Source organism: Saccoglossus kowalevskii, chromosome 16 (assembly GCF_978046115.1).
Source record: "Saccoglossus kowalevskii chromosome 16, keSacKowa6.1, whole genome shotgun sequence".
In the NCBI taxonomy this organism is placed as follows: domain Eukaryota; kingdom Metazoa; phylum Hemichordata; class Enteropneusta; family Harrimaniidae; genus Saccoglossus; species Saccoglossus kowalevskii.
Window position 1 is genome coordinate 35,116,966 of NC_140656.1, and position 24,828 is coordinate 35,141,793.

At 37.9% G+C, this 24,828-nt stretch overlaps 2 protein-coding genes across 4 annotated transcripts in view; one reads left to right on the forward strand and one right to left on the reverse strand.

Moving 5' to 3' along the window:
• LOC100374654 (cell cycle checkpoint control protein RAD9A-like) overlaps positions 1 to 17,852 on the reverse strand; it is a 58,544-nt gene extending 40,692 nt beyond the window's left edge. Inside the window, exons 1-2 of one of the 3 annotated variants that reach the window (XM_006824202.3) lie at positions 17,620 to 17,845; positions 997 to 1,067 (exon numbers count right to left, since the gene is read on the reverse strand). In XM_006824202.3, the coding sequence (XP_006824265.1) occupies positions 997 to 1,067; positions 17,620 to 17,653 (105 nt within the window). In that variant the 5' untranslated portion in view covers positions 17,654 to 17,845. Of the gene's footprint in view, positions 1 to 996; positions 1,068 to 17,619 lie in introns of all 3 variants that reach the window. The other 2 variants (XM_085491425.1, XM_085491426.1) reach the window with 2 other exon arrangements.
• The window catches only part of LOC102808103 (vacuolar protein sorting-associated protein 29), a 42,201-nt gene continuing 35,207 nt past the window's right edge, over positions 17,835 to 24,828 (forward strand). The window contains exons 1-2 of the mRNA XM_085491429.1: positions 17,835 to 17,893; positions 19,345 to 19,536. Coding sequence (XP_085347555.1) covers positions 17,891 to 17,893; positions 19,345 to 19,536 — 195 coding nt within the window. The 5' untranslated portion in view covers positions 17,835 to 17,890. The remainder of the gene's footprint in view (positions 17,894 to 19,344; positions 19,537 to 24,828) is intronic.

Here is a 24,828-nt window from a genome sequence, read left to right on the forward strand (position 1 = left end):
GTACTCAATACATATCACGATTGATTGACCAGTTATATAGCTGCTTGAACTATGCACACAAGGACATGAATACGTAAATACAGGTCACAGTTCGACTTGCGTAGAAAACGTTACAATGTGTCAAGTGATTTGAAGGCGTCTTTGTCCCCCTTCCCATTACAGAGAAGCAATACGCGTTGTATTTTGAATCGTCATTAAAACCTAAATTAATTACGAATAAAAACACAAGTTTATAGATACAATGTATGATCATCGTTACTCCAGCGGTCAGTTGTTAAGCGGACGATGTTTTTGAAGCCACCCATAGCAAGAGCGAGCGAACAAATGCGAGTGAGGTAACAAAAGCGAGAGAGCGAGCCAAAAAAAAAAAAAAAAAACGGTCAGTTTCCGGTCGGAAAGCAGCGAGCGGTCGGAAATTAAGCGATAAGCGGTCAGAAAAAAAGGCGATAAAAGGGGGAGGTTGGGCGGAATGAGTACTGTATACTCGAGGACCACCTCAGAAAAGATAATTTTTTGGTGGGTTTAAAATTGAACCATCTTCCCAACCACGAAAAACTATCCAAATTACATTTTTTGTTCACACATTTTATTACAATACGGTTTACATACCGTCTGAATTTATGGTGCAAAAATGGGTAGGGTCTGTGGGAAAACAGTCAAGGCAATTTCTTTATCATTATCTTCATTGTAGAATGTTTTCGATTATACGCAAACTCTCGATACAAAGCAATTTCCGCCATGGTGTTTTTAATTTGACCTTAACAACTTTCTTTGACCTAACAGGTCACATCTTTCTTTAACCAATCAAAATGCTGTGTTGTACAGATTAAGCTTTACGATTATTGACGAAGTAGTTTTTTCAAAGCAATATGGAAGTGAATCACCGCGATGTAAAAATGTGATCTGTTAACACTGGCTTAGAAAATATTTAAAAAAGTGAAGGAAATTCCTAAATATACAATAAATTCACTAATTCAATATTTTAAAGAAACTTACCCCATTCTCCAAAGGTTCAATGTATAAATCTTCTCCAATCTTTGACAAACAGTGTATTGCCTTTCCAAAAACTGAAAACATGACATAGGTAAAGATACAAGAATTATCATATACTGAATTAAAACAGTAAAATACAACAAAACCTGTCAGACAAAACTCTCTCCTCAAGCTTCATATTAACTTATAAAATTTACTTGTCATAATCTATTAATGCAAGTAAATTACTATTTAGACTACCCTTTGTTATACTAATCACAGAAGGCCATGCACTAGGATGTTAAACCTGATATTTTTTAGAAGTTTAGGCCTAGAACACAATGCATCTGCCATACATTATGACTTTCCCAACCCAACAAGGTCCTTTAAAAAAAAAGAAACCTAGCACTGTTAGCAGTTCCTATCATGAAATTTCATTTATTTATTCATTAAAGTATACTTATTTAAGAAGTGTAAACCCAAGTACATTAAAGTAATTTACATTAAGTACTATACGGAATTGTAATCTGGAATGCCAAAATAAATACAAATTCAAATTATAGACTAGACAAAACAAAATTGATTAAAACAAGTCATTGTCAATGACACGTCCCTGTTCCGTTCATATTTGAGTGACATATACATTCAAAGCAGATCATGACCGAAATGCACCTGCATATGTACAACACATTGTACTAAATCTGAACAAAATCCATCCATGCATGACTGAGATCTGGTTCCGGAATTGTGAAAATACGCGATTTTGACGCATTTTCGGCCTTAAAATGGCCATCATTCAGCTATTGTTAAGCGGATCATGAAACAAATGCACATATCTATTTGTGACATGATGTACCATGTGTGTGTGAAGTTTGAACTTGATCAATCCAGACATGTCTTGGATAAGTATCCTGAACTGAATTCTTTAAGAAAATGGCCGCCAGTCGGCCATTTCGAACTTGATCCGAAAAAAAAAATGACGTGCATCAAGGTCCTATTATTTTTAATGTATGTACCAAATTTGAAGGAAATCCGTCCATGCATAACTGAGATCTGGGTCCGGAATGGTGAAAATGTGCGATTTCAATGCATTTTCGGCTTTAAAGCGGCCGCCATTTGGCTATCGTTAATGGGATCATGAAACAAATGCACATACATATTTGTGACATGATGTACCTTGTGTGTGTGAAGTTTGAACTTGATCAATCCAGACATGTCTCGGATACGGATCCAGAACTGAATTCTTTAAAACAAAATGGCCGCCAGTCGGCCATTTCGAACTTGATCTGAAAAAAAAAAAAATGACGTGCATCAAGGTCCTATTATGTTTAATGTATGTACCAAATTTGAATGAAATCCGTCCATGCATAACTGAGATCTGGGTCCGGAATGGTGAAAATGTGCGATTTCAATGCATTTTCGGCCTTAAAGCGGCCGCCATTTGGCTATCGTTAATGACATCATGAAACAAATACACATACATATTTGTGACATGATGTACCTTGTGTGTGTGAAGTTTGAACTTGATCAATCCAGACATGTCTCGGATACGGATCCAGAACTGAATTCTTTAAAACAAAATGGCCGCCAGTCGGCCATTTCGAACTTGATCCGAAAAAAAAAAATGACGTGCATCAAGGTCCTATTATGTTTAATGTATGTACCAAATTTGAACGAAATCCGTCCATGCATAACTGAGATCCGTGTCCAGAATGGTGAAAATGTGTGATTTTGATGCATTTTCGGCCTTAAAATGGCCGCTATTCGGCTATCGTTAATCGGATCATGAAAAAAATGCATGTGCATATGTCCCATATAATGTGTGATGTATGAGTGAAGTTTGAACTAAATCGGTCCATGCATGTTCGAGATACAGGTGATCACGGATGCATGCACGGACGCACACAGGGCAAAACATAAGTCCCCGTTTTCGGACTACGTTCGAACGGGGACTAATAAAGTCCTTAGTTTGGGCTTTTTTTTATTTATTTTAATGTGTTTCTCAAATTTGACTTTTACATTAATTTATTATTTATTTGCAGTTAGTTTTTTAAAGTCAATATTATTTATGAAGATCAACGGTAACAGCAGATACAGTTATTAATTAAAGCCGCAAGAGGCATCAGCGGGGAAAAGCTAACAGGCTTCTGTTACACAATTAGTGACATCACTGGATTGCCATTAAGGTAGTTTCAATGATATGTACTATGAGTTTGAAATGCAGCGGGTTCCATGTATTCACCTGGTTCGGTTATCGAGATATGTTTTCTTGAATATATGTGCTTATGCATATTAATGAGATTACATAATCATTTATGACAATCTTTTATGTTAGTTACATCGTTTGTTTTATGTCTTCTTTATGACACTGTTTGCATTCAGATATGACAGTATTTTTCTATATTCTGAAAGAGTTCAACATAAATAGCAATTCAAAAGATAATCACATAATTGTAGAATAAGTAAAAAAAACTACTTCCTGTTTAGAAGAAAACCAAAATGGCAGCCTGACCATGTGACCAATCATGATCAATTTCTCAAACTTGAATTTATGTCATATATAGATGACAAAAATATGTGAGAGCATTTTGTCTAGCAGTACTGAAGAATATTTAAAAGTGTTTTTTACTGTTTTTAGGAGGAAAAAACATGACGGAAAAAGTCACGTGGTCGCTAAAGTTTTTATTGTTTAAATCTATTAGCATAAAAAAATCTAGACGCCTAGACCCTCAGAAAGTGGTCAAACAGCCACTTCTGGTTTTATTTCAACCCAATATGGCTGTCGAACCAATTGACCAATCAAAATTCTGAAAGTCAGGTGCACCAGTTCACATTAGGGACTATCAGCATAGAGCATTTTCAGACCATTCCGTTCAGCTGTTTTTTCAAACGACTTGACGAAAAAAGTTACGGAAGAAAAAAGAAAGAAAAAAACAGACGATAATAATAGGGGCGGAAGTGCAAGTGATGTTAGAGGATGGTGATGGTGAAAATAAAAGCAAGTTTCATTGTGAAATCAATCATAATAAGGTCAAGCCCTCACAAACACATTGCGCACAACCAAAAAACTGGCCATGCAAATTCACAGTGTGATTTTATACAGCACATGTGGGGGAGCAGTTTACTCAGAAATGCACAGATACAATATATATTAGTCTGCTTGACAGTGAAAATCTGAGACAATTTCAGACTGATTAATTTTGTTCTACGAGAAGTTGCCCTTCCTGTTATCTACTTAGCCAGGACTACTTGGACATGTTCCTCACTTTTAGTTTGTTATCTTGTTTTCACAAGCCATCCAAGTATTGTATTTTCCTTATAAGAGAGGGTTCAATTGCCAGAACAGAATAAAAACTATCCAATCAGCCTAGGAAGTTGCAAGTACCTATTTGCAAATGTGCCTAAAAAATATGTCTATGCGAGTAAAAACTTTTAAATATCTGCATTTAGTCTGCAGTTTTCAGAAACTACTACTCGCATTTTGCGAGTAAAAATTGAAGCCCTGCACACAGCTGAAACATGCCGTGCACGAGTCAGACTAGATGAGATACCGTGCACGATCTTTAGGCTTTGAAAAATTTACGATGTACTCGGAAAGTCTCTGTTCAAGCGCGTGGCAAGTGTCATGCTGCAATTGAGAGCATACGTGTACAAGTCAAAATAAAGAAATAGTAACATTGTAAATATGTGATTGGCAGGGTTTTTTTTTCTAGTCAAAATACAGGCATACATTTTTTTTTAAATGAACGGCGGTTTACACTGTCAGCGGCTCTTTGATTGTCAACAAAATAATTTGTATTGGCTAACGTGACAGCGTTTTTCAGTGTCAAGTCGTGTTGGAAACATCGATAATCAAAGTCACACTGTCCCATTCTCGGCTCGAACAAGGCATGGCGAATAAGCAGATTACTAATTTCTTTCGGCCGGCTGAGCAACAAACACCGGGACATCAGATCCTACATCTTCGCATCCAGCCACAAAACAGAAGATGGCATGAGATTCAACTTTGGGCACGAATACGTGATCACAATCTCAGAAACCGAAACAAGATGGAAAAATTGTGCGATGGATCGAGCAATTCGAGTGATTGGATGTTGACACAAGTGAAGGCGGGCGCCAACACGAGGCTGGCAACAAATATCAAGTATGGTGTAAATGGTGTCAATCGACATGAGAGAAGACAGATTATGCCTCAGAACGTGATAAACTGGTCGAAAAAAAGAAAGTCTGACCAAACATAGCACCTCAATCATCAAGACACATTCATGCATGTGATAAATTCTTTGCCGGAAATAAATTCAAAGCATTCTGGAAATCAGCTGATCACAGTGTTGATAAAACTGTAGCTGAATTGAAAATCAAGTTCAACATAGCATATATGATTGCTAAACATGAAATGCCGTATTCAATGTTTCCAAAGTTACTGCTACTTCACCCTAAAAATGGAGTTGACATAAACCCAACATACGATAATACCCACAAGTGCGCTGAAATTATAGCGAATATAGCAGATGGAATGAGAAGGGAATTATCGAGCAGCATTACAAATGCCAACTACACTTCCATTCTTATCGGTGACACCGATAACGTTGCAAAGGAATGCAAAATCGTGAACGTACGATGTCGACATAAATGGGAAGGCGACAGTGAATCTGATCGGGCAAAAAGAGGTTGAACACGCACATGCAGATGGGTGTATTGAGTGCCACTAAAGCTTTGTGTGAATATGTTGGCGTAAGTTGGAACACAAAATTAATTGGCTTTTCCACCTGTGTCAGATAATGATCGTATTGCCCATAACCACAGCCCAGTGTGAACGTGGCTTTTCTGCACAAAGGCGATGCAAGAATGAACAGCGTAATAGACTGCATCCAGAAAGTGTGGGTGATCTTATACGTATCAGCCTGGAAGGGCCTAGCATGGCTGAATTTGATCCTTCAAGTTCTGTTCACAGATGGATGCATGAATCAGTGCGGGCCACACGACCAAATGTGAAACTGGTATGGCCTGATAATATCGTACATGCAGTGTTCAACCAGGATAAAAATCAAGACTTTTTGTCACAGAACAGTATCTTTTGCTCCTAAAATGCTTAGGAGCATTTTGCTCTTTGCCAAAAAGTTAACTTCCTAGGCTGCCAATGAAATTGTTTGACAGATTACCATACCAACAACACAATACTGCTTATTATGGAGTATCAGGAAAATGGAATATTCAAGTCCAAGAAACAAACAATGCTTATAAACATATTTATAAAAATTGATCATCAGCTTTCATTCAAATTTTCAATAGTGATTGGTGCAAGAACAATGTCTATGCCCTAAAATGTGCATGCATGCCTTCACTTGACTTACATGTAGCAGCTACAATTGCCCACATATTCCAAACAAGCAGCCGCTTGGCTAAGATAGCTCCGCTGTTAGCAATGCACATTTCAATTAACCCGTTTCAGGTCAGGGGAGTTTCAAGCTATCAGGTTAAGTCGGTGAAAAACGGTCATGATTCAATGCACTCCAGTAGCCAGTATCTGTGCATGCTATCCTGCCAGACAAAAATAGGCCAAAGTTAACAGACTGTATCAACCTCAGTTTTCACATTTTTTGCAATCTGTTCGCATACACACTTCATTACCACCATGGACAACAATTTCTCGTATAAAAAAAAATTCACTGTTTTATTTCAATACACATTTTTTACTGTCGTTAGGTAACGATGGTTTGCCCTTACAACGTATATTTAATGACTCAAACTGAAACTGAAACGAACAAGAACGTAACTGTAGCGATTTGATCGGGGTTACCTTCAAACGGCAACGTATATTTATCGACATGACTCAATAAACTAACTAAATATTACAACATATATTTAACGACTTGAAATAAAACGAACTAGCGAGAACGTAACTGCAGGGACTTGGCGTGTATATATACTCATGCAGAAACGTATATCCACTGACTAGACCCGATAAACTAGCGCGACATTAAAACGTATATACCGAGTGAGCATGAAACTAAATTAATGATAACGAATTTTCACCAACTCAAACTATTGTACAGTCCGTGACGCTGTAATAAGTCCCAAATTTATTTGTTACACGCCTTTCTTAGTCGTCCACCCCGGCGGGCTGCTCCCATGCGTCTGCCTGAAGCGAGGGCTGCTCTTTCGTACTTGGTGTTTGTGTTCCCATGGTGCGTTTTCCTCTCAGTGCCATGTTGTGATGAAAAGCAGCGAAACATTCGCCCGCATGGAGGTGAACTTTACAAATTGGGAATCCTTTCGATGTTTCAGATAATCGGCCACTCGCCGTTTTTTTCCCGTCCTTGCTAAACTGCTTACACGATTTTTGTCGCCCAGGTAGTCTGCATATTTTGTGCGAATGCGAATAAATGATGTGTTACTTGGAAGGAAGCCAACTTCTCTTATGGACTTTTAAATTCTACTCGAGTGTCCACCAATCAGTTGTTTTCCTGTGCGGATATTGAAGAATTTGTGAGTTACTTTAGTCGTGCGATTCAATGCCTTGAAACATTCGTAAGCATTGACCAATGCAACATCTATGAGGTAACAGGCCATGTAGATCCACCAACGATTGTTTTTTCTGCCCGTGTGATAGTATTTTCGCCTTTGGTTAGAACAATCCACACCACCCATGTGTTGTCTGCAACATTGTAACGATGCAGGCACGTGTCTCTCATCAAGTAATGCTTCTGCCAAAGTAGCCAGTGGGGGATAGACCGTATTTAAAATTAATATTTGTGCGCTGTCATCCTGGTATGCAGTAATATTGATAGTGTCGTCCAGTCTAGTTGCTGCTTTCATTTCACCAATTTTCAATTTCAGCTTCTTGCTTTTCCCCTCTTTTCTGTGAAGGGCTGTAACAACCGGTGCAGTCTTCTTGATTGTCCCAGTTTCTTTCTTTCTTCCCTCATTTGTTTTATATTTCACCCCCAAATACGGTTCAAAGTTTGCAAAGTAAGCTGTTGTAGAGTCGCACACCTGCAATATTTTGAAGCCATCACGGTCAGGTTTGTGAGGCAATCTCTGCTTAAACATGGAACTTCCCTTGAATCTCACCATACCCTCGTCAATCGAAATTTCCTGTCCCATCTGATAATATCGCCGACAATTTTCGAGTACGGGTTTCAGCCACGGGTTGATTATATACAACGGGTCGGCCTCTGATCGTTGACGACGACGTTCAATGTCATTGTCAGGAACCCGCCGTGGGTCATTTACTGGATCAGCTAAATGAAAATAACGCATTAGCATTTGAAATCTGGCCCGAGTCATTACTGATGCAATTCCTATATTCTGCAGAAAGGGGTCACTTGACCAATAATCGTCGATTGCTGATTTGTGATCAACATCAATACATATCATCACAGCAAAGAATGCTTGCATTTAACTGAAATTTGTATTATGCCAGCGGGCATTTAATTTTTTTGCAATGTATTTTTTATGATATTTGGCGTATTTATTAGTCTTGGTGGATGTCAGTTCTATCAGTTATGTTGGAATAAATTTGTAGAAATATTCCACCTCACGAGCATAGGAAGGCAGTTCAAAAGTTGGTCCAGGTTTGTGTTCAAAAACTGGAATGGTAAATATATCGCCGTCTTGCTCAGTGGCCATTCTCCATTCACCAGTGCTGGAGGCAACATAATCGAATGTAGCACCAATTTCTGTGTCGGATTTGATTTCAATGTCAATGCTATCGAGTGCAGGTGGGTAACGTTGCTCTAAAAAAATCGTCATTCTCAGCATGGTCTTCATCGATTACTGAATCTGTATCGTCGTCATTTGAAGTCATCTGGTATTTTGTGTCATAGTTCACCCGTTTTTTTTCGTCCAATACAAGTTCATCATCACGCGTGTCCATTGGCGATGCGTGTGCATACACAACACATTTTTTAATAGTTTGTTTTTTGGGGAAACTCGCAAGTGTTGATTGTTCTGTATCGCATACATTTTCTTGTACCATTTCTTTGGCGACATCTAGTTTTGTTGCGTACTCGCCTGGTCGATATGTTCAGACCCCTGCTTTTCTGTGTTGGCAGTTGTGGCGGTTCAGAATCGCGAACATTGTCTTGCAAAAATTGTATCACATCTTCGACAGCATATTGTGTTTCTGCGTGACCAACTCCCGTTTCTTCGGCATTTGCTTCGTCGGCAACTGGCGATTCAACCACTTTACGGTTCGTATTGGATTTGCGTTTGCCTCCTGGTTTGCCCCCGCAGTCCTTCGAACGGCTTTCTTCTGTAATCGCATGTTCGTTGTCAGAGGAGACAGTCTCCGACTTCTTCTTCCGTTCTTTTTCTTTTTAGCCTTTTCTTGAGTGGACTATTATCACTGGTGTCTGTGGTACGTTCGGCTGGTTACTCACCGACGTCAGATGTTTCCTTTGCTTTGGATTTCTTTCTTTTCCCACGCTTTGCTGGTGAAAAATCTGCTGTGTCAAAGTCAAACCTATCACTCCTCGTGCCACTGCACGATTGACGCCGTCATAAAACACTTCCTATCTGTAAAAGAGGGCATTTTAACGTACGTGTTGGAAAGGAGGCACACTGCAAGTCTGAGCTTTATCTCACTTTCCTCGGCCATATTTATACTGGACGACCAGATGTCCACAAGACTGCATCTCCCCACAATTTGAATATTTATTGTTATGTAAATAAATATGTTATTTTTTCGAACACAGATTGGTTACAATTTGCATACACGTAGAATTGCATATGCTGGCTAAGACGGTGAAATCACGTGGACTTGAATATGTCCCATCAGCTGTCTAGGTCATTTTATAGAGGCGATTGCCGACATTCCATGCTCAGCCGTTGGAATCTAGACTGGCGCAGTCGGGGCGATTAATTTGTTTTTGTAGTTCAAATAAAATTAAATAAATTGCAAAATGAAGGTGTTAGCGCAAAATCCCCCGTAACTGCGAAATCACCCCGACTGGTTTATTCTGCATGGCCCTCTATCGACACTGTAGGAACCCGTCGATTTTTCAACGGGTTATTAAGTTAATGAGTGTTCTAATTGACAATTGACTGAGCCAATCACAGCGTCTCTTCAACTGACCTCTGACCGAGAAGACTTCGACTGATTGTAGCAGTCGATATTTTACCACTAGTACGAGTTACTTTTTTATACATTGTGATGAATTAGAAACGACGACTACGACAAACTCGAATTTTATTGTGCCGCCATGTTGGGTCTGCAGTGTGACCTTTTCCATGTTGACCTCAATATGACCGTATTTCCGCGCCCACCTCATTATAATATGTGCATCATGAATATTTAATAGCAATGAATTTCCTGCAAAATAAACCAGTCTCGGGGTGATTTCGCGCCAACACCTCAATTTCGCCATTTTTTTTTTTATTTTATTTAAACTACAAAAACAAATTAATCTCCCGACTGCGCCAGTCTAGGTGGAATCCTTCATGCTATTCATACTAAGTGCCGGGACTATTCGCCAAGCTGGTCAAAATATGTTACTATCGTTATAATCGTGAATCGTATTGTTCAAATACCGCTGTAATGCTACAGTTTGCAATTTGGTCAAGGCGTTTTTTTTTTTACGTTGTCGCAAACGTCGTGTTGTGACGGTCAAATAGTGAAATGAGCAGACAAGTGTATAGAATTACATTCTTTATTACTTGGTTACTTTTTTTGACTTGGCGGAATCAAGAACAAATTCTTTCCCTCCAAAATTTCGCAAGTGTAAAATATCAGGTTTTGCACAAGATATTATAAATGCTTGACCGTCTGAGCAACCAAAATAGCAGGCCGTTTTTCAACGACTTAACCAGTTAGCTAGCTGGAGTGGTAAATTCTAGTATACCCATGAACATTATGTATAGTATCAAATCAATCAGACTTTTGGTTTTTAACAAGAAGACAAAAATATTCATTTAGAATTGAAGCTATCATCACAAACTGAACAAATCAAAGTGAGGTCTACCTGTAGTACCTATATTAATAATATCAAAATAATCAGCGGTTTTCAACAAGAAGTTGAAAATATCACTTTTTACCAAATACAGTACTGTATGACAAAAATATTCATCAAAATTGAAAAATTAGGCATAATATACTCAACATAGACTTCGGTCAATCAAAATGACTATTTTGAACTGAAGGCATTATTCTTTGATTCAGTCAATAACGGACAGAGAAATCTAGCCGTCGAGAGGAAGCCCCATGACCTCAAGATTTTCCGACACGTCTGGTTCTTTCTCTTCGCACCGAGGACTAAAAGCAAATGCTAAGTGGGGTGGTCGAGGGGACCCAGAGTCTATGTTGATATGAACTAATGTGAATAGGCGGGTTGAAAACCCTCTGCCTAAATTCACTACGGTCAGTCAAAATGACTATTTTGAACTGAAGGCAGAGTCAGACATCGATAGGTGGCGGGTTTCCGAGCAAACCGAGAACGATAAAAAGGGTGACCCAGTCGAGGATAATACCCTCTACCTATGACCACCTAGTTGAAATCAGGGAGAAACTGTGTTCTACCTTGCTAGTGCGGTCCCAGGAACAAAGCAAAATGCTGAACGGTGACCAGGTTTGGTATGCCCGAAAATGCTAGACTCAAATTCTTGGGTAAGAAGCTTTCAAAAGAAAAGACCGAAACAGTTCTGCATGAGGGCATAGGTCAAAAGCGAGACCTGGAAAGTTCCAAAGAACGCTGACGGGAGAAACATTTCCGTACAAATCTGTAGCAGAGACTACTCTATCTCCTTTGCACAGGGATCCCTGAGGTCGCCCGGGCTGGGTCAGCAACCAAAGACTGACCAGCTACAACGGAACCCTCCCTAAAAAGACCCTCCTCAATGGATTGGGTATCTCTAGGCATGTTGGTGGAATCCCTGTTCGCCCTGGCCAGGACAATGGCAGCCCACTCAGAAAAGGCCTGAGTGAGTCAACTGAGAGCCTTGATGCCTGGTGTTTCGACTAACATTTCCAACAGTAACAGAAACCAGACTTTGCTTAGCCCATTGGACAGCACCCGCATCAAAGTGCAGGTGCTCTCTTGTCAAAGTTTCTTCAGTACCCGGTGAATAGTGGGAAGAAAGGAAAGACGTACATGTTCATGTGGATCCACAGGGGTCGACAAAGCGTCCCTGGCCCAGGCAGGAGTGTGGTAAATAGGTATAACCTTGGACAGTCCCACTGCCGAATCAGTCTGGATGCTACTCCATGGGGTATCTGCCACTCCGCGTTCTGAAGATGGAGCCGCCACGAGAGGCTGTCCGCTTGACTGTTCCTCGCCCCTGGAAGGTGATGTGCTGCTAGCTCCAAATTGTATTCCAGGTACCAACAGAGAACTTGCTCTGCTAGGACTGATAACAATGGGGGATCTGGTACCCCCTCCTTGTTGCTATAGAAGATCACCTCTGTTTTATTTGTGCAAAGCAAGACTGTGTGGTCTTGAACTATGGGTAGAAAGCATATCAGTGCTAAATGCACTTCTTTCAGTTTGAGCCAGTTGATATGGCGGTCCTGCACCCAATGCAGGGGCCATATTCATTGGGCTCGTTCGTCCAATAGGTGCGCTACCCAAGCTGTAACCATGGCGAGTGGGTCAAAGGGGACCTCCTGCCTGAAGTTGGCAATTGCCGACCACCAGGACAAGACATCCTTCACTTGGTTCGAGAGTGTTACTAGCCTCTCCAGTCCCTGTAAGTGAGCCTGGTGTTGCGACAAAGTGCGCTGTACCGGACGGCTGTGTAACACGGCCTGGGGGAACTACCCTGTGAACTGAGGTAATAATTCCAATGATCCGCATCAGTTCTCGGAGAGACACAGAGGTCGCTTAGGCAACAGGCCTGCAATGACTGTACCAAGCCCCCTCCGTGTCGAACTCCATGCCCAGGAAGACCAACTGTTGTGTAAACTGAGGAGGGACTTTGCTTGATTTACTAGGAAGCCCACCTCGTGTAGTAAATCCTGTGTTAGCCATACTGTTCAACTAACCACCCCTTGTTTGGGCTGTGTAGCAACCAGCCATCTGGGTTGATGTGTACCGACGCCCGGCGCAGCAGTAGCATCACCAGTTTCCACACTCTGGTGAATACATATGGTGCCATGCAAAACCTGATGGGGAGCACCCTGTACTCGACTACTTGGCCCAACTGGGCGAATCGAGGGAGTTGCTGACTCACTGGGTGTATCGGTATGCGTGGGTAAGCATCGCTCAAATCTAGCGAGGCTAACCAGTAGAAACAGAGCACAGAGAGTAATACGGTGCTCAGTGTTTCCAGGAAGCACATACTGATTAGTCTGCTTAAGTCCAGAACGGGGTGCAACCACCTGTAGTCTTTGGAACCACCAACACTTGCGAGTAGAAGCCCGGACTTAACGCCGGGTCCTCAATCATGTGTATAGCGTCCTTTGTAAGCACTGTCTACCTTCTGTCAGATTGCTTCCGCTTTGCGGGGGTCCCCTGGTAGTGCCCCGAGCAGGGGCTGATGCCAGGGAAAGGGGTAAAAATTGCAGCGGGATCTTGTAACTATGTATCACCACCTGGAGAGTCCAGAGATTGGTTACGCTGTGCCTCTGAGCCTGAATACACCGGCGCAATCAGTGTGACAAAGATGTGTGGGTTCGGCAGTTCCACATCAAGGGTGATCTCCGCCGAGGTGAGACCCCGCGAGGCCTGTAGAAGTAAATAGGTTCAGACTCTGCCTCCCTCTTCGCAAGCGGAAGCATCAAACTTGCTTCTCCTGCGCGCTGGGTAGGCGACCCCCGAGGAAGAGGGGGACCAGTGTTGTGCCAAGGTTTGAAAAAGGTGGGGTCCAATGGCCCATGACCCCCCAAAAATGGGGTCAATACAAGTCAAAGATAGAACTGATTATGTCTCATTGCAAAAAAAAAGTGCTGCATTTAGATGTGAATAGATTCATAAAACATGCAAGATAACAGAAAAATTTAGCTGGCTTTAGTCCAAGTATTTTGTACAGGTGTCTGTCAAAAATTAATGATTCACTGAAACAAATATGAACTGTCTCATTGTGTGACTACTGTATTACTGTGGAATACTTTATTTTCGCCGGAATTAATTTTCGCTGAAAAGGCTTTTTGGGCGTTTGCTTGGAATTTATTTTCACTGATTTTGGATGAGTTTAAAGTGAAAATATAGGAAAAAAAGTATATTCGCTGGATTTTATTTTCACGGAATCATCCCTTCAGCGAAAATAGCGAAAATAAATTCCAAGCGAAAATAAAGTATTCTACAGTATATGAAAAGTAAAAAAAAACACCCTTTATGAATAGCTATCATGTTGCAAGCTCTGCTTTGTATGCAAATCAACTTAAATAGTTGGTGTCCAGTGGAGGGAGAAGTCAACAGTACTGTTGCCTCCTGAGAATCTACATCTTCAAACACTGCAATCTTTGAAGTGCGTTTTTAAACTAGTATTATAAAAACTCTATCATTCTGTTCTAATAGCTGAAACATATTCCTGTGAGTCCTGAGATACATTACCAAGGATATTATTACAAGATAAATCATTTGCTTCATTGAACACATACAACAATGCATATTTCCACTGAGATCAGTGACCTTTGATGTGTATCACCAGTGATCAGTCAAGTAGAAACAGTCAAAATATTTTATCAGATTTTCTCAATTTTTGCATATTTTCATACATGACATCTGTTGTTCAAACTCAGGGAAGACTTTATACTGATGAATAAGGTGACCAAGTTTGATAAAGTTTGGAATAGAATTAGTAAAGTTATTATGCACACAATAACAATTGTTAACGACGACGACGACTACGATGACGACAACGCCGGACAAAATTTTTCCCTTAATATACCTTTCCCTTCCATCTTTGATGGTACGGGCAAGGTAAAAATAATTACAGTGCAGTCGGAAATTAAGCGATAAGCGATCGATTAAAAGTGGGAAGATGGGCGAAATGAGTACTGTAATTCAAGTGATATTAGCGTATTTCTAATTTAGTTTTTCACTCGTACAGTATTTATTTACTTACTATAGCTAGAGTGCTGTACGTGTCTTCATTTTCAGGTTAGTTCTTCTGCCGATTTCTCGCAACCAACAACGTGATTTTTTATTTGGGATTTCGAGAAACTTAACATGAATCGTTATGGCATTCATATGCACAACACCTTGCCATGTTTCAACTTTTAAGTAGCCAGTTACAAGGTCTTTCATAGTAGCATTTCTATGGGATTGATGTACTAGCATGAATCATGATGAATGGGTTCAATTATCAGTGTTCACTGATGACATCATTTGACTGGCCCTCTAGAGGCGAAATGACACCAGGAAAAGCGGGTGTTCGTCGTCTGCTTCACAGCCCGTTTTATACCCGATATTTAGGGCATTTCGCAGCATATACAAGTTGTTTTTATCGACAGAATTCATTCATAGATCTCAGATTTCATGTACAGAGTGTCAAAAGCCACACCTCTGCTCCCCTTTAACATGTAGCCAGTTACACCCTGTCCTTTCCCTGTCATCACGGTGGCCCCGTCTGTACCAAGGCCCATTATCTTGGTTGGTGGAAGCCAGACAATTCTTCATAAATGGCTTTGCCTGTTCCACTTTTAACTTCCAAATTGCATAGAAAATGTGTTGATGGTTTGAAGGAGTCCGGGTTTAAAATTCTACTATAGACAACCAGTTTTTTTTTCCTGTTCTAAGTCCTGTCACATGTGGACGTTCAAGTTGCTCAAGCAAGTTAAGTAGGCTATCATATTTGTTAATTGCAATGTCCTCTTTTGCTAGAAAAAACACTACGCGTATAGCAACCAACAGGCTATTTTCATTTTCAGTGTGAACATTTTTTACCGCCTTCTGAAAGTCGGAAATCATTGAATCTGACATCATTGCTGCTTTGTGATCGTTACATTCTGCATGCCGAGTAAGTGTGCTTGTTCGGAAATTAGCATTCGCTTTGGTCATAGTGTTCTGTTTATTATGCTTCATACATATTTTGCAGGTCATTGCATTCTTGGAAGCTTTATATTGTAGCCATTTAAAATCTCGTAGCCACTTATCTTGAAAATGACGGACATACCTTGAAGTTTCCCTTCCTGGGAAAGATGGTTCACCCCCGATGTCATCTTCACGCTCTTGTGATGTACTAGTAGAATCATGTACCGTAGTTTTTGAAGACTGTGATGTTTCCGGTGAAGATAAAGACATGTCTTCCACAGGAGTGGATTTTTCTGACTCATCTAACCCCATCTCGTCATTTGATTTGCTTTTCTTTTGAGCTGATGTTTCGAAAAAGCTCAATATTGTTCAACCATTTTGATTTGAACCATAGTGTGCAGACATCTTGCTTCAGTTACCGAATCAATAAAACAGCAGTGTTGATTGATTGAGAGCGTGGTCTTTGCCAATGAAAATCAATTTCACAGTTGAGGGGAGGCTGACTGCGCTGGACATCACTGTGACAGCAAGCATAAATTTTAGTACGCGAACTGAGCCAATCAAAATCAATTTCAGAGTTTGGGGCATGCACTAATTGAGTAGTCGCTATGTCAACCATGGCTGATAGCGTAGATTATTCTAGTCCTGATTTTAGCCAATGATAATTGAGTTCACTTCGGCGATTAGGTAGTATTTAGCAGACACAATATCAACACTGTATGATAGCATATAAATACATACATGCGGGGCCTAGGTAAAGGCTATTTCGTTTTGTTTTTTTTTACTCGTCATTAAAAAAAATGAGTCGTCAAATTAGCGTGATTTCTTGGAAAGTTATTATTCATTACAGATTTGTACTGGCAAAATGAGTGCGCCTAAAGCCCTTCCAGCCAAATAAAGTTGCGTCTGAATTTTGTGACGTCACCAATTCGTGTGTAGGTACGACTTCTAAAACCGTGTCCAAATCTAAGAAAGGTTTGTCCAAGGTATATATACAGGAAGTACCAAAGCAATAAGAATTGTAGTTTTCAAGAAGAAGTTGAAAATGTAAAAAGTTGAAACGAACGATGGAAGCCGGACAATCACTCATATGATAAGCTCCGCTTGACAAAGTTGACAGCGGAGCTAAAAAATTCATGGAATTGTTACAGAATGGATACCAGTTGCACAGTTCATAGGTAAAAGCTTTGAAGTCAGGAAGCAGAGTCTTACAGGGACATTTTAATGCCTGCTGTAATTTTAGTGATCTTATATTATTTAGTATTTTAGTGATTTTGTATTATGTTATCTAGCATATTGTTTTCTATTTTTTTCTTGTACCTTGTGACCATTTCCTAAATAGAATAAATAAAGTAATATGACGAGCTCTGGGTCGTCAACTTTGTCGACAGTGGAGCTAATAAAGCGCTTACTGATTGGATAATGTTGAACTATCTCATTAATATTAATCAGAACTATGATGAATTTTATGAATGAACTTTTCTGAATTTTTGGCACTGAAACCATCAACAGTACCCACGAGAAATGTAATATACATTGCAAATTTAATTTCATATTCACTAGTTCAAAATCATAGTTTAATGAAGCTATATCATTGACACATTATACCAACCCAGACTGGCCAAATTACGGGGGCCCCCCCGATTCCTGAAGATGTCGAAAGGAACCCATGCCCATTATGAAACATAATTTACGGAGAGGTTGGAATGTTGACTAGATGAAATAATCTCTTTACCTCTTACGTTATTTCCAGGTATGATACACTTCATTTTGATACTCTGACTATATCGGAAACACACGAATAATGCGTTTTTATGAAGAGCTGGAAACGCTTTTTCAATGAGACCGCCATGTTATGTTCTTGGTGATACATTTTCTTATACTGGTCATGATTGGCGAAAGCTTTGCTGTGCCAGTAAGGTTTAACCAATAAAATACGATGTTGTAAATGGTGGTGATCTGTGGCTTGCGTTCTACTGCGCACATGAGTCTGCGCAGCAAGCAAAATGGTGGGTGTTTTCTTTTAATATTTTCCGTACAATGTAGTGATTTTTACTGTTCTTTGTCATTTTTATATAACCCATATCTATATAGGAGTTATTTTTAAATAAGACAGGAAGTGTGAATTCGCGAATAAAATCATCGTTTTGATGGTTTGTACTATAAAACGTGTTGAATTTACTGATGGAAACCCCGGAAGTGACATTAGCAAAACCATGGAGGTAGAAAACAGTGTTTTCACCAGAAAGTGGTGAACCTTTTCATGAATATCGCTGACAATTCCATCTTGGGTGTTGGGTACATTTCTATACGCGTGGAATCAAATACCTAGATCATTTTTACTTCGATAATAACACGTGTATTATTTGTAATAATAATATTCATACAAATACGAGCACTTAAGAGGTGTGTCATCTACAAGACAAGCTGCAGTTCTGTAGCTCTTGGTTTTGCTCTAGTCTATTTTTTGTAATGAAGAGTTGGGTTATTCATAACCTGGATAGAGAAACCTAGCTAAACACAAGCTCATACGAATTACCATACCAGGGAGAACAGAGACTTCATTGAGAAAAAAATCATTTTGCCCAAAAAGGTTTTTACAGTGATGGTCACATATCCTGATAAGGACATGCCAACAAATTTTGATTATCTCCTGAAAAACTGTTGAAAGTTATGTATTATGCCATCACTTTCAAGATGGTTTTTCAACTTGTTTTTGTAAGATAATTTTTGGAGCATTCTTTCCAAGACATGTGACAAATTATGTTTTGAACCCATCAACAATAAAAAAACAGTGAAACCAATAGCTGCAGAGCTACAGTTACTCTATAATCTAATTAAAAACCTTTCATGCCAACACTAACAACTGACTGTTAAGTACATATCTTACAATGAGGCAACACTCATAAAATTTCACCATCTCCAATTTTGTTTTTCATTGCTGGTGGTCTTTGTTTCATTTAAAAGCTAAGGCTCTCAGACATTTTGAACATTTTCATGTACACAATTTATGTAAGGAAATACTAGAAAATTATACTCTGTGTTAAATTTTCTGTAGCAATCAATATGATATGCTGTTTGTGTATATATACATAGTTTTACTTTAGATCTCATCAATATTCAAATTGTGAATATTTTATTCATTTCCATAAAACCTGATGTGTTGCATGTTGGTTAGTAAGTGCACCCACTATTAGGAAGATTGCTGATTCAACACATGTGGGTGGTTGTCTATTCAGCAATTAAAAAGGGGGTAGATGCTCATGGCATTCAGAGCTAGGAATATAGCATGAAGTCCGAGAGGACATAAAACTGCCCCTCTCATGACCTCTTTCTGTATTCTGTGCATTTAAAAAGTCATAGCTTTCTTATATATTCATGCCTTCATAAAATTCAGTGGAAATTGGTTAATCCTAGTGTTAACTAGCATCACTCTTCATTTACAATATCAATTTTACAGTTGGTTCTAGTACTTGGAGATCTTCATATTCCATACAGATGTAACAACTTACCACAAAAGTTTAAAAAGTTATTGGTACCAGGAAAAATTCAACACATTTTATGCACAGGAAATCTGTGTACGAAAGAGTCAATAGACTACCTCAAAACACTTGCTAGTGATGTTCATGTGGTGAGAGGAGACTTTGATGAAGTAAGTATATTGGTACATGCATTGTTCTTAAATGTGATTGGTGGCCATTTGCAAAATTGCTGTTCTGGATCTTAACTGTGACTTACTTTAACCAATTACATAGAAACTTCTATCTTCATTGTACACCATGGTTGCATGTATGCTTTCATTTCTCAATCCCAGGTGAAAGTGCATCAACATTTTTTTAGTAGTTACTTAAAATGCCAGGTAGGTATTAAAAGTAGGTTTTTCAGATCCTTATTTGAGCATGCATGAATGGATTTTGTATGGATTTGGTACAGATTTGGTGTATAGTATAATATTATAGTATATTTTATTTGACTCAAATTAATGAATTGGAAATACATGAACCATGGTCAATAATCATACACAAAAAAAACACAATAACAAGAAATACAGATATAAAAATAAAATAAAATGTTAAAACAGATAACACTAACAACTATTAGGTATTACATTGTAAAATTATGTTAATAAACTTTCCTAGACTATTGGCAATGAAATTTCCTTTTATTCCCATAATATGCACAAACATATCCTTTGGTAATTTTAAAATATTATCATTGTATAATGATAGAGTATTCCAAAAGTAGCTACGTGCCTTTACAATTTCATCCAGTTTGCAGTCAAAAAGAGCATGCATTTCATCACCAACAGACTGATCAGAACACAGTGTGCAAAATCTTTGCTCTGAGGGTATTTTTTGGCATCTTAATTTTTCAATTGGTAATTTATGTGCTGAAATTCTAAATTTGGTTACACTTACTCTGTGATTTAAATTATTAATTTTATTCAGATATGGTTCAAATTCATAATCTGATTTTTATTTATTGTAAATACGTAGTTTATTATGTTCCTTTTTGGATAGAGTTGGCAACCAAATTTTTTCAGATTGTTTCTAAAAATGTTAGCATTATGATCTGTGTCATTTTAATAATCGAGTTATTTCAAGTAGTTTGCTAACAAGGTTTGCCCATGAATTACTATTGATTGTACACTCTGACTGATAAGCACAGTGCACTATATTACTGCATTCTTTATTTTTTACTCTTAACCAAAACATGTACATTTGGGTACAAATTTCAGTAATTAGGGGATTATTTTTCCTGTCACTCCTGCATTAGCCAATTTAAAAAGAAGTCCTTCTCTCCAAACACTATCGAAGGCTTTGCGTAAATCCACAAAGCAAGCATATAGATAATGTTTGCCCACTTTATTTGTATATTTGTTAATTAATGATTTCAGAATATAGACATTGTCTGTAGTTTGATGATTTTTTCTAAAACCGAATTGAGTATCTTGAAAGATACATATGTAATGAAAACAATAATCATTGTGAACTTGAGGTATCTGATGTTGAATGGAACTGTGATTTAAGAACATTGTGGTAACAATAACCATGGATCAAAGAAAGCTTAGAAAGAACATATATTGGAGTCAATGTGATATATAGTGCAAGTTGTAGACCAGCACACCAGTGTTAAACATCTCTAAATCCAATATGGAGACTGCGGCCAATATCTTATTGTTTAATTAGTATCAATATGTGGAGTGTTAAGGTAGAGATGCAGGTAGGGAGACTATATTTCTAATTGGCTCAAATTACTGTAATTACATGAGTAAAATATACTTTTACCCATCAAGTTATATATCCTTTGAAAGAGTTTTATTTAAACTTTGGAGTGTTATGCTTTACAATAATGTACTATGATAACCATATTAAGTGGTGTTGACTTTGGGTTAAAATCATGCATTTTAGGTGAAAGTGTACTTAAAACTATTTAACTTTTGAATGCATACCCTGATTTTAATTTAAAATCAAAGAAAGCTTAGAAAGAACTCCCGTGTGCTGAGAGTTTTGGAGACACATTAAAAATTAATTCAAAATTACTTATACTTGAGATATTGATGGAATAGCTGAAAACTAATTATGCAAATAAGGTAACTAACATGAACAGATTTAAGTGTAAAACTAAAAGTCTGCACAATGTACCAAGTTTCATTGAAATGTGATTAGAACCAAAAAAATATTAATTATTATGCTAATTAGAGAATTAATATGAACAGATTTTAACCCAAAATTAATCAGGCTGTCTATTGTCCTAGAGCATTTATGTACCAAGTTTTATTCAAATGCGATGATCAATACTTGAGATATCAGTATTAATTAATTATGTTAATTAGGTGATTAAGAAGCATAAATATTTACCAAAAACTAATATGGTGCATAGTCTGAGGTTCATTGAAATGTGATGGGTACTCTTTAAAAGTTTCATTGAAATCCAATGAGTGGTTTTTAGACATCAGTGCAACAGCCATAGAACAGCAAAAAATTAACTAATTATGCAAATTAGGTAATTAATAGGCACAATTATTTATCCCAAAATTAATCAGGTCTCTGCATAGTCCTAGAAAAAATGTCGCAATTCTCATTGAAATGTGATGATTAGTACTTGAGATATCAGGTGAAAAGCTGAAAATTGACTAATTATGCTAATAAGGTGATTAATATGCACAAATATTTTACCCAAAAACTAATTAGGTCTCTGCACAGTCCTCAAGTAACTATGTACCAAGTTTCATTGAAACGTGATCATTACTACTCGAAATATCAAAAGCTGAAAATTAATTAATTATGCAAATTAGGTAATTAATATGTACTGATATAACCCTAAAAACTATCAGGTCTGTGCAGTGTCTTATGACACCTATGTACCAAGTTTTATTGAAATGTTATGATTAGTACTTGAGATATCAGTGGAAAAACCGAAAATTGATTAATCATTATGTAAATTAGGTAATTAATAATATTAACAGATTTTTACCCAAAACTAATCAAATCTGCGCATTAGTTCAGAGCATCCATGTGCCAAGTTTCATCAAAATCCAATTAATGGTTCTTCAGATATCAGTGGAACAGTCTTGAAACAGCTAAAAATCAGCTAATTATCATGCAAATTAGGTAATTAATATTCATAAATATTTACCAAAACCTAATCAACTCTGCGCATTATCCCAGAGTATCTATTTACCAAGTTTTACCAAAATTTGATTAGTGGTTCTTGAGATAACGGTGGAACAAAAAAAGTGACATACAGACATACAGACATACAGACAGGGTAACTGCGAAGACTCCCTTTTGTGCTTCGCACACGGGAGTCAAAAATCACTAATATATCACCATATAGAAGAAGGCACTCTACAAAAACAGTGGAGCTATTCAAATTTAGTAATGGGTAAATCATTAAAGAACTACTGTGCTAATTATTTTTTCCCTCACCGAGTTTTGAGATGTATGTTAATTGTTAATTACTGATATCTCAAGAGCCGCTAATCTAATTCGATATAACTGGATATATAGCTGCATAGAAATACTTTTTTAAGGTTTTTGTGGAAATCCACTAAATCTAAATCTGGAAATACAAACTGTATTTATCTGGGTAAGAGTCCAGGGTCCTGACAAAAAAATAGGGATAATAGGGGTGCCTGGACATCCCCTGCAGACTGCAAGTAAGTCAACTCTTAATATAACGAAAAATTGGGTTTTTTTATTTTTTTTATTACAAGTGTAGAAAAAGACACATATGCCAGGACATGACCTCAATTTCTTTATTGTATCAAAAGTGGGGGGTGGGCGTTTGCCTGGGCATGGGCTCCTATCCGGATAAATATGGTATACCGGTATTAGTTGAATTACTGTGCTCAGTTTGGTCATCTTTTTATTTATTTGTTCAGTAAAATGGCGAGTTGTGTATTTGATTGCTGTTTACAAGGTACGCAATGGGCAGTGTTTGATCCAGGCTGTGCCATTGCGCAAAAAGTTGTTTCGTTTTTCATAACACTGGGTGCAACATTTTTGTCCTGCCAATTTAATGAAAGAATTATGTAGTTGCATTGTTTTTACTGTAAAGTTGCTGATTTTCTTGAAAGACCCTTTACTTCGTGGCAACATCTTTTGCGACAATAATGTCGCAAATTTCATCACGTGACCACTTCAAGTGGACTTGTGTGCAAATAAGCAGCATGGCAAGTAAAAGCCAGCAGTTGATGAATGAGTTCATCCTCAGCATCAGTTCATGCTATGAACGAAAAGGATACCCCAGAAACAGTTTCTGAGTCTTCTGAAGATTTGGAGGGCCGGATAAATATGGGATAACAGATACAATGGTAACTAGCAGTGATACTAGTTCGGATGTTAATCGGCGGCACCCACAGGTACGTAAACACAATCATAACATTGTTACGCTATTCATTGTTTTCAATGCTAATGTTATTTTAATAAATTACACTTTTACTTTGAAAATTATGACCAGAAAAATGAAAGCTGTTAGAAACGGTTAAATTGCGAAGTGTTTTGTAGGTCAACATGTGAAACCAAAATATAAGGCTAGGTTTTGTATGCACACACTGCATTTCAGAATGCTTTAGTAGGCTATCGGAATTTATTTTATGGCGTGTTTTCTAAATACAATTCAAGAACTATGATGTTGTAGTTTTTCTGATGTGTACGTCCTTATAAAAAAAGCATAGGTCTTAAAAACTGCCAAAAAACCTGAATTTTTTTTTTTTAAATATTTTTATTGATCTATGCAAAATGATTTGATTTTCAATGAGAAACTTTGAGTTCCTTGTTTTGTTTAAACTAACTGTATTTTAAAAATTTCCCAAAATTAGTGATAGATTTTATTTTTATATTTTACTGAATATCATGTAAAATCATGTCCAAACAAACTGGCTTATTTAGTTTCATTACTGTAGTTTTTTCATGGACATTATAGCAAATTTAAAAGTTATGTGCACATAGGCTCAATAGTGAATGATTTACAAACATAACGTCACTAGTCAAAAAATTGACTTTTCCACTTTCTTTTTCTTGCAGGAAAGGTGGTTATCCCCAGACTGTGTTAAAATGATGTAGCACCCACTGTCACTGTGTCACACCAGAACCCATCCATGACCACCTGTGAAGAATTGACATTTCAGTGTTATGTATATTAGTGACAAACTGTCAACACTAAGTAAAAAGCAGTGAATTAATATCCAACAAAGTTTAAACCAACAGATTTGATTTCTGAATTGTATACCCAAAAAGTGAAATTATAAGTATTCCAAAGTGAAATGGTGAATATTATTTTCTCATGAATTTTGTTGCAACATTTGTTTTTGTCTTTCCCCAGTTGTGTTTTCTTGCAATTTATGATAAATAAATAAATAACTGAAATACTTACATGTCGTCTCTCAGAGGTCAAAATACTTTGGTGCACACTGCACTATGCACATAGATTATTAGCT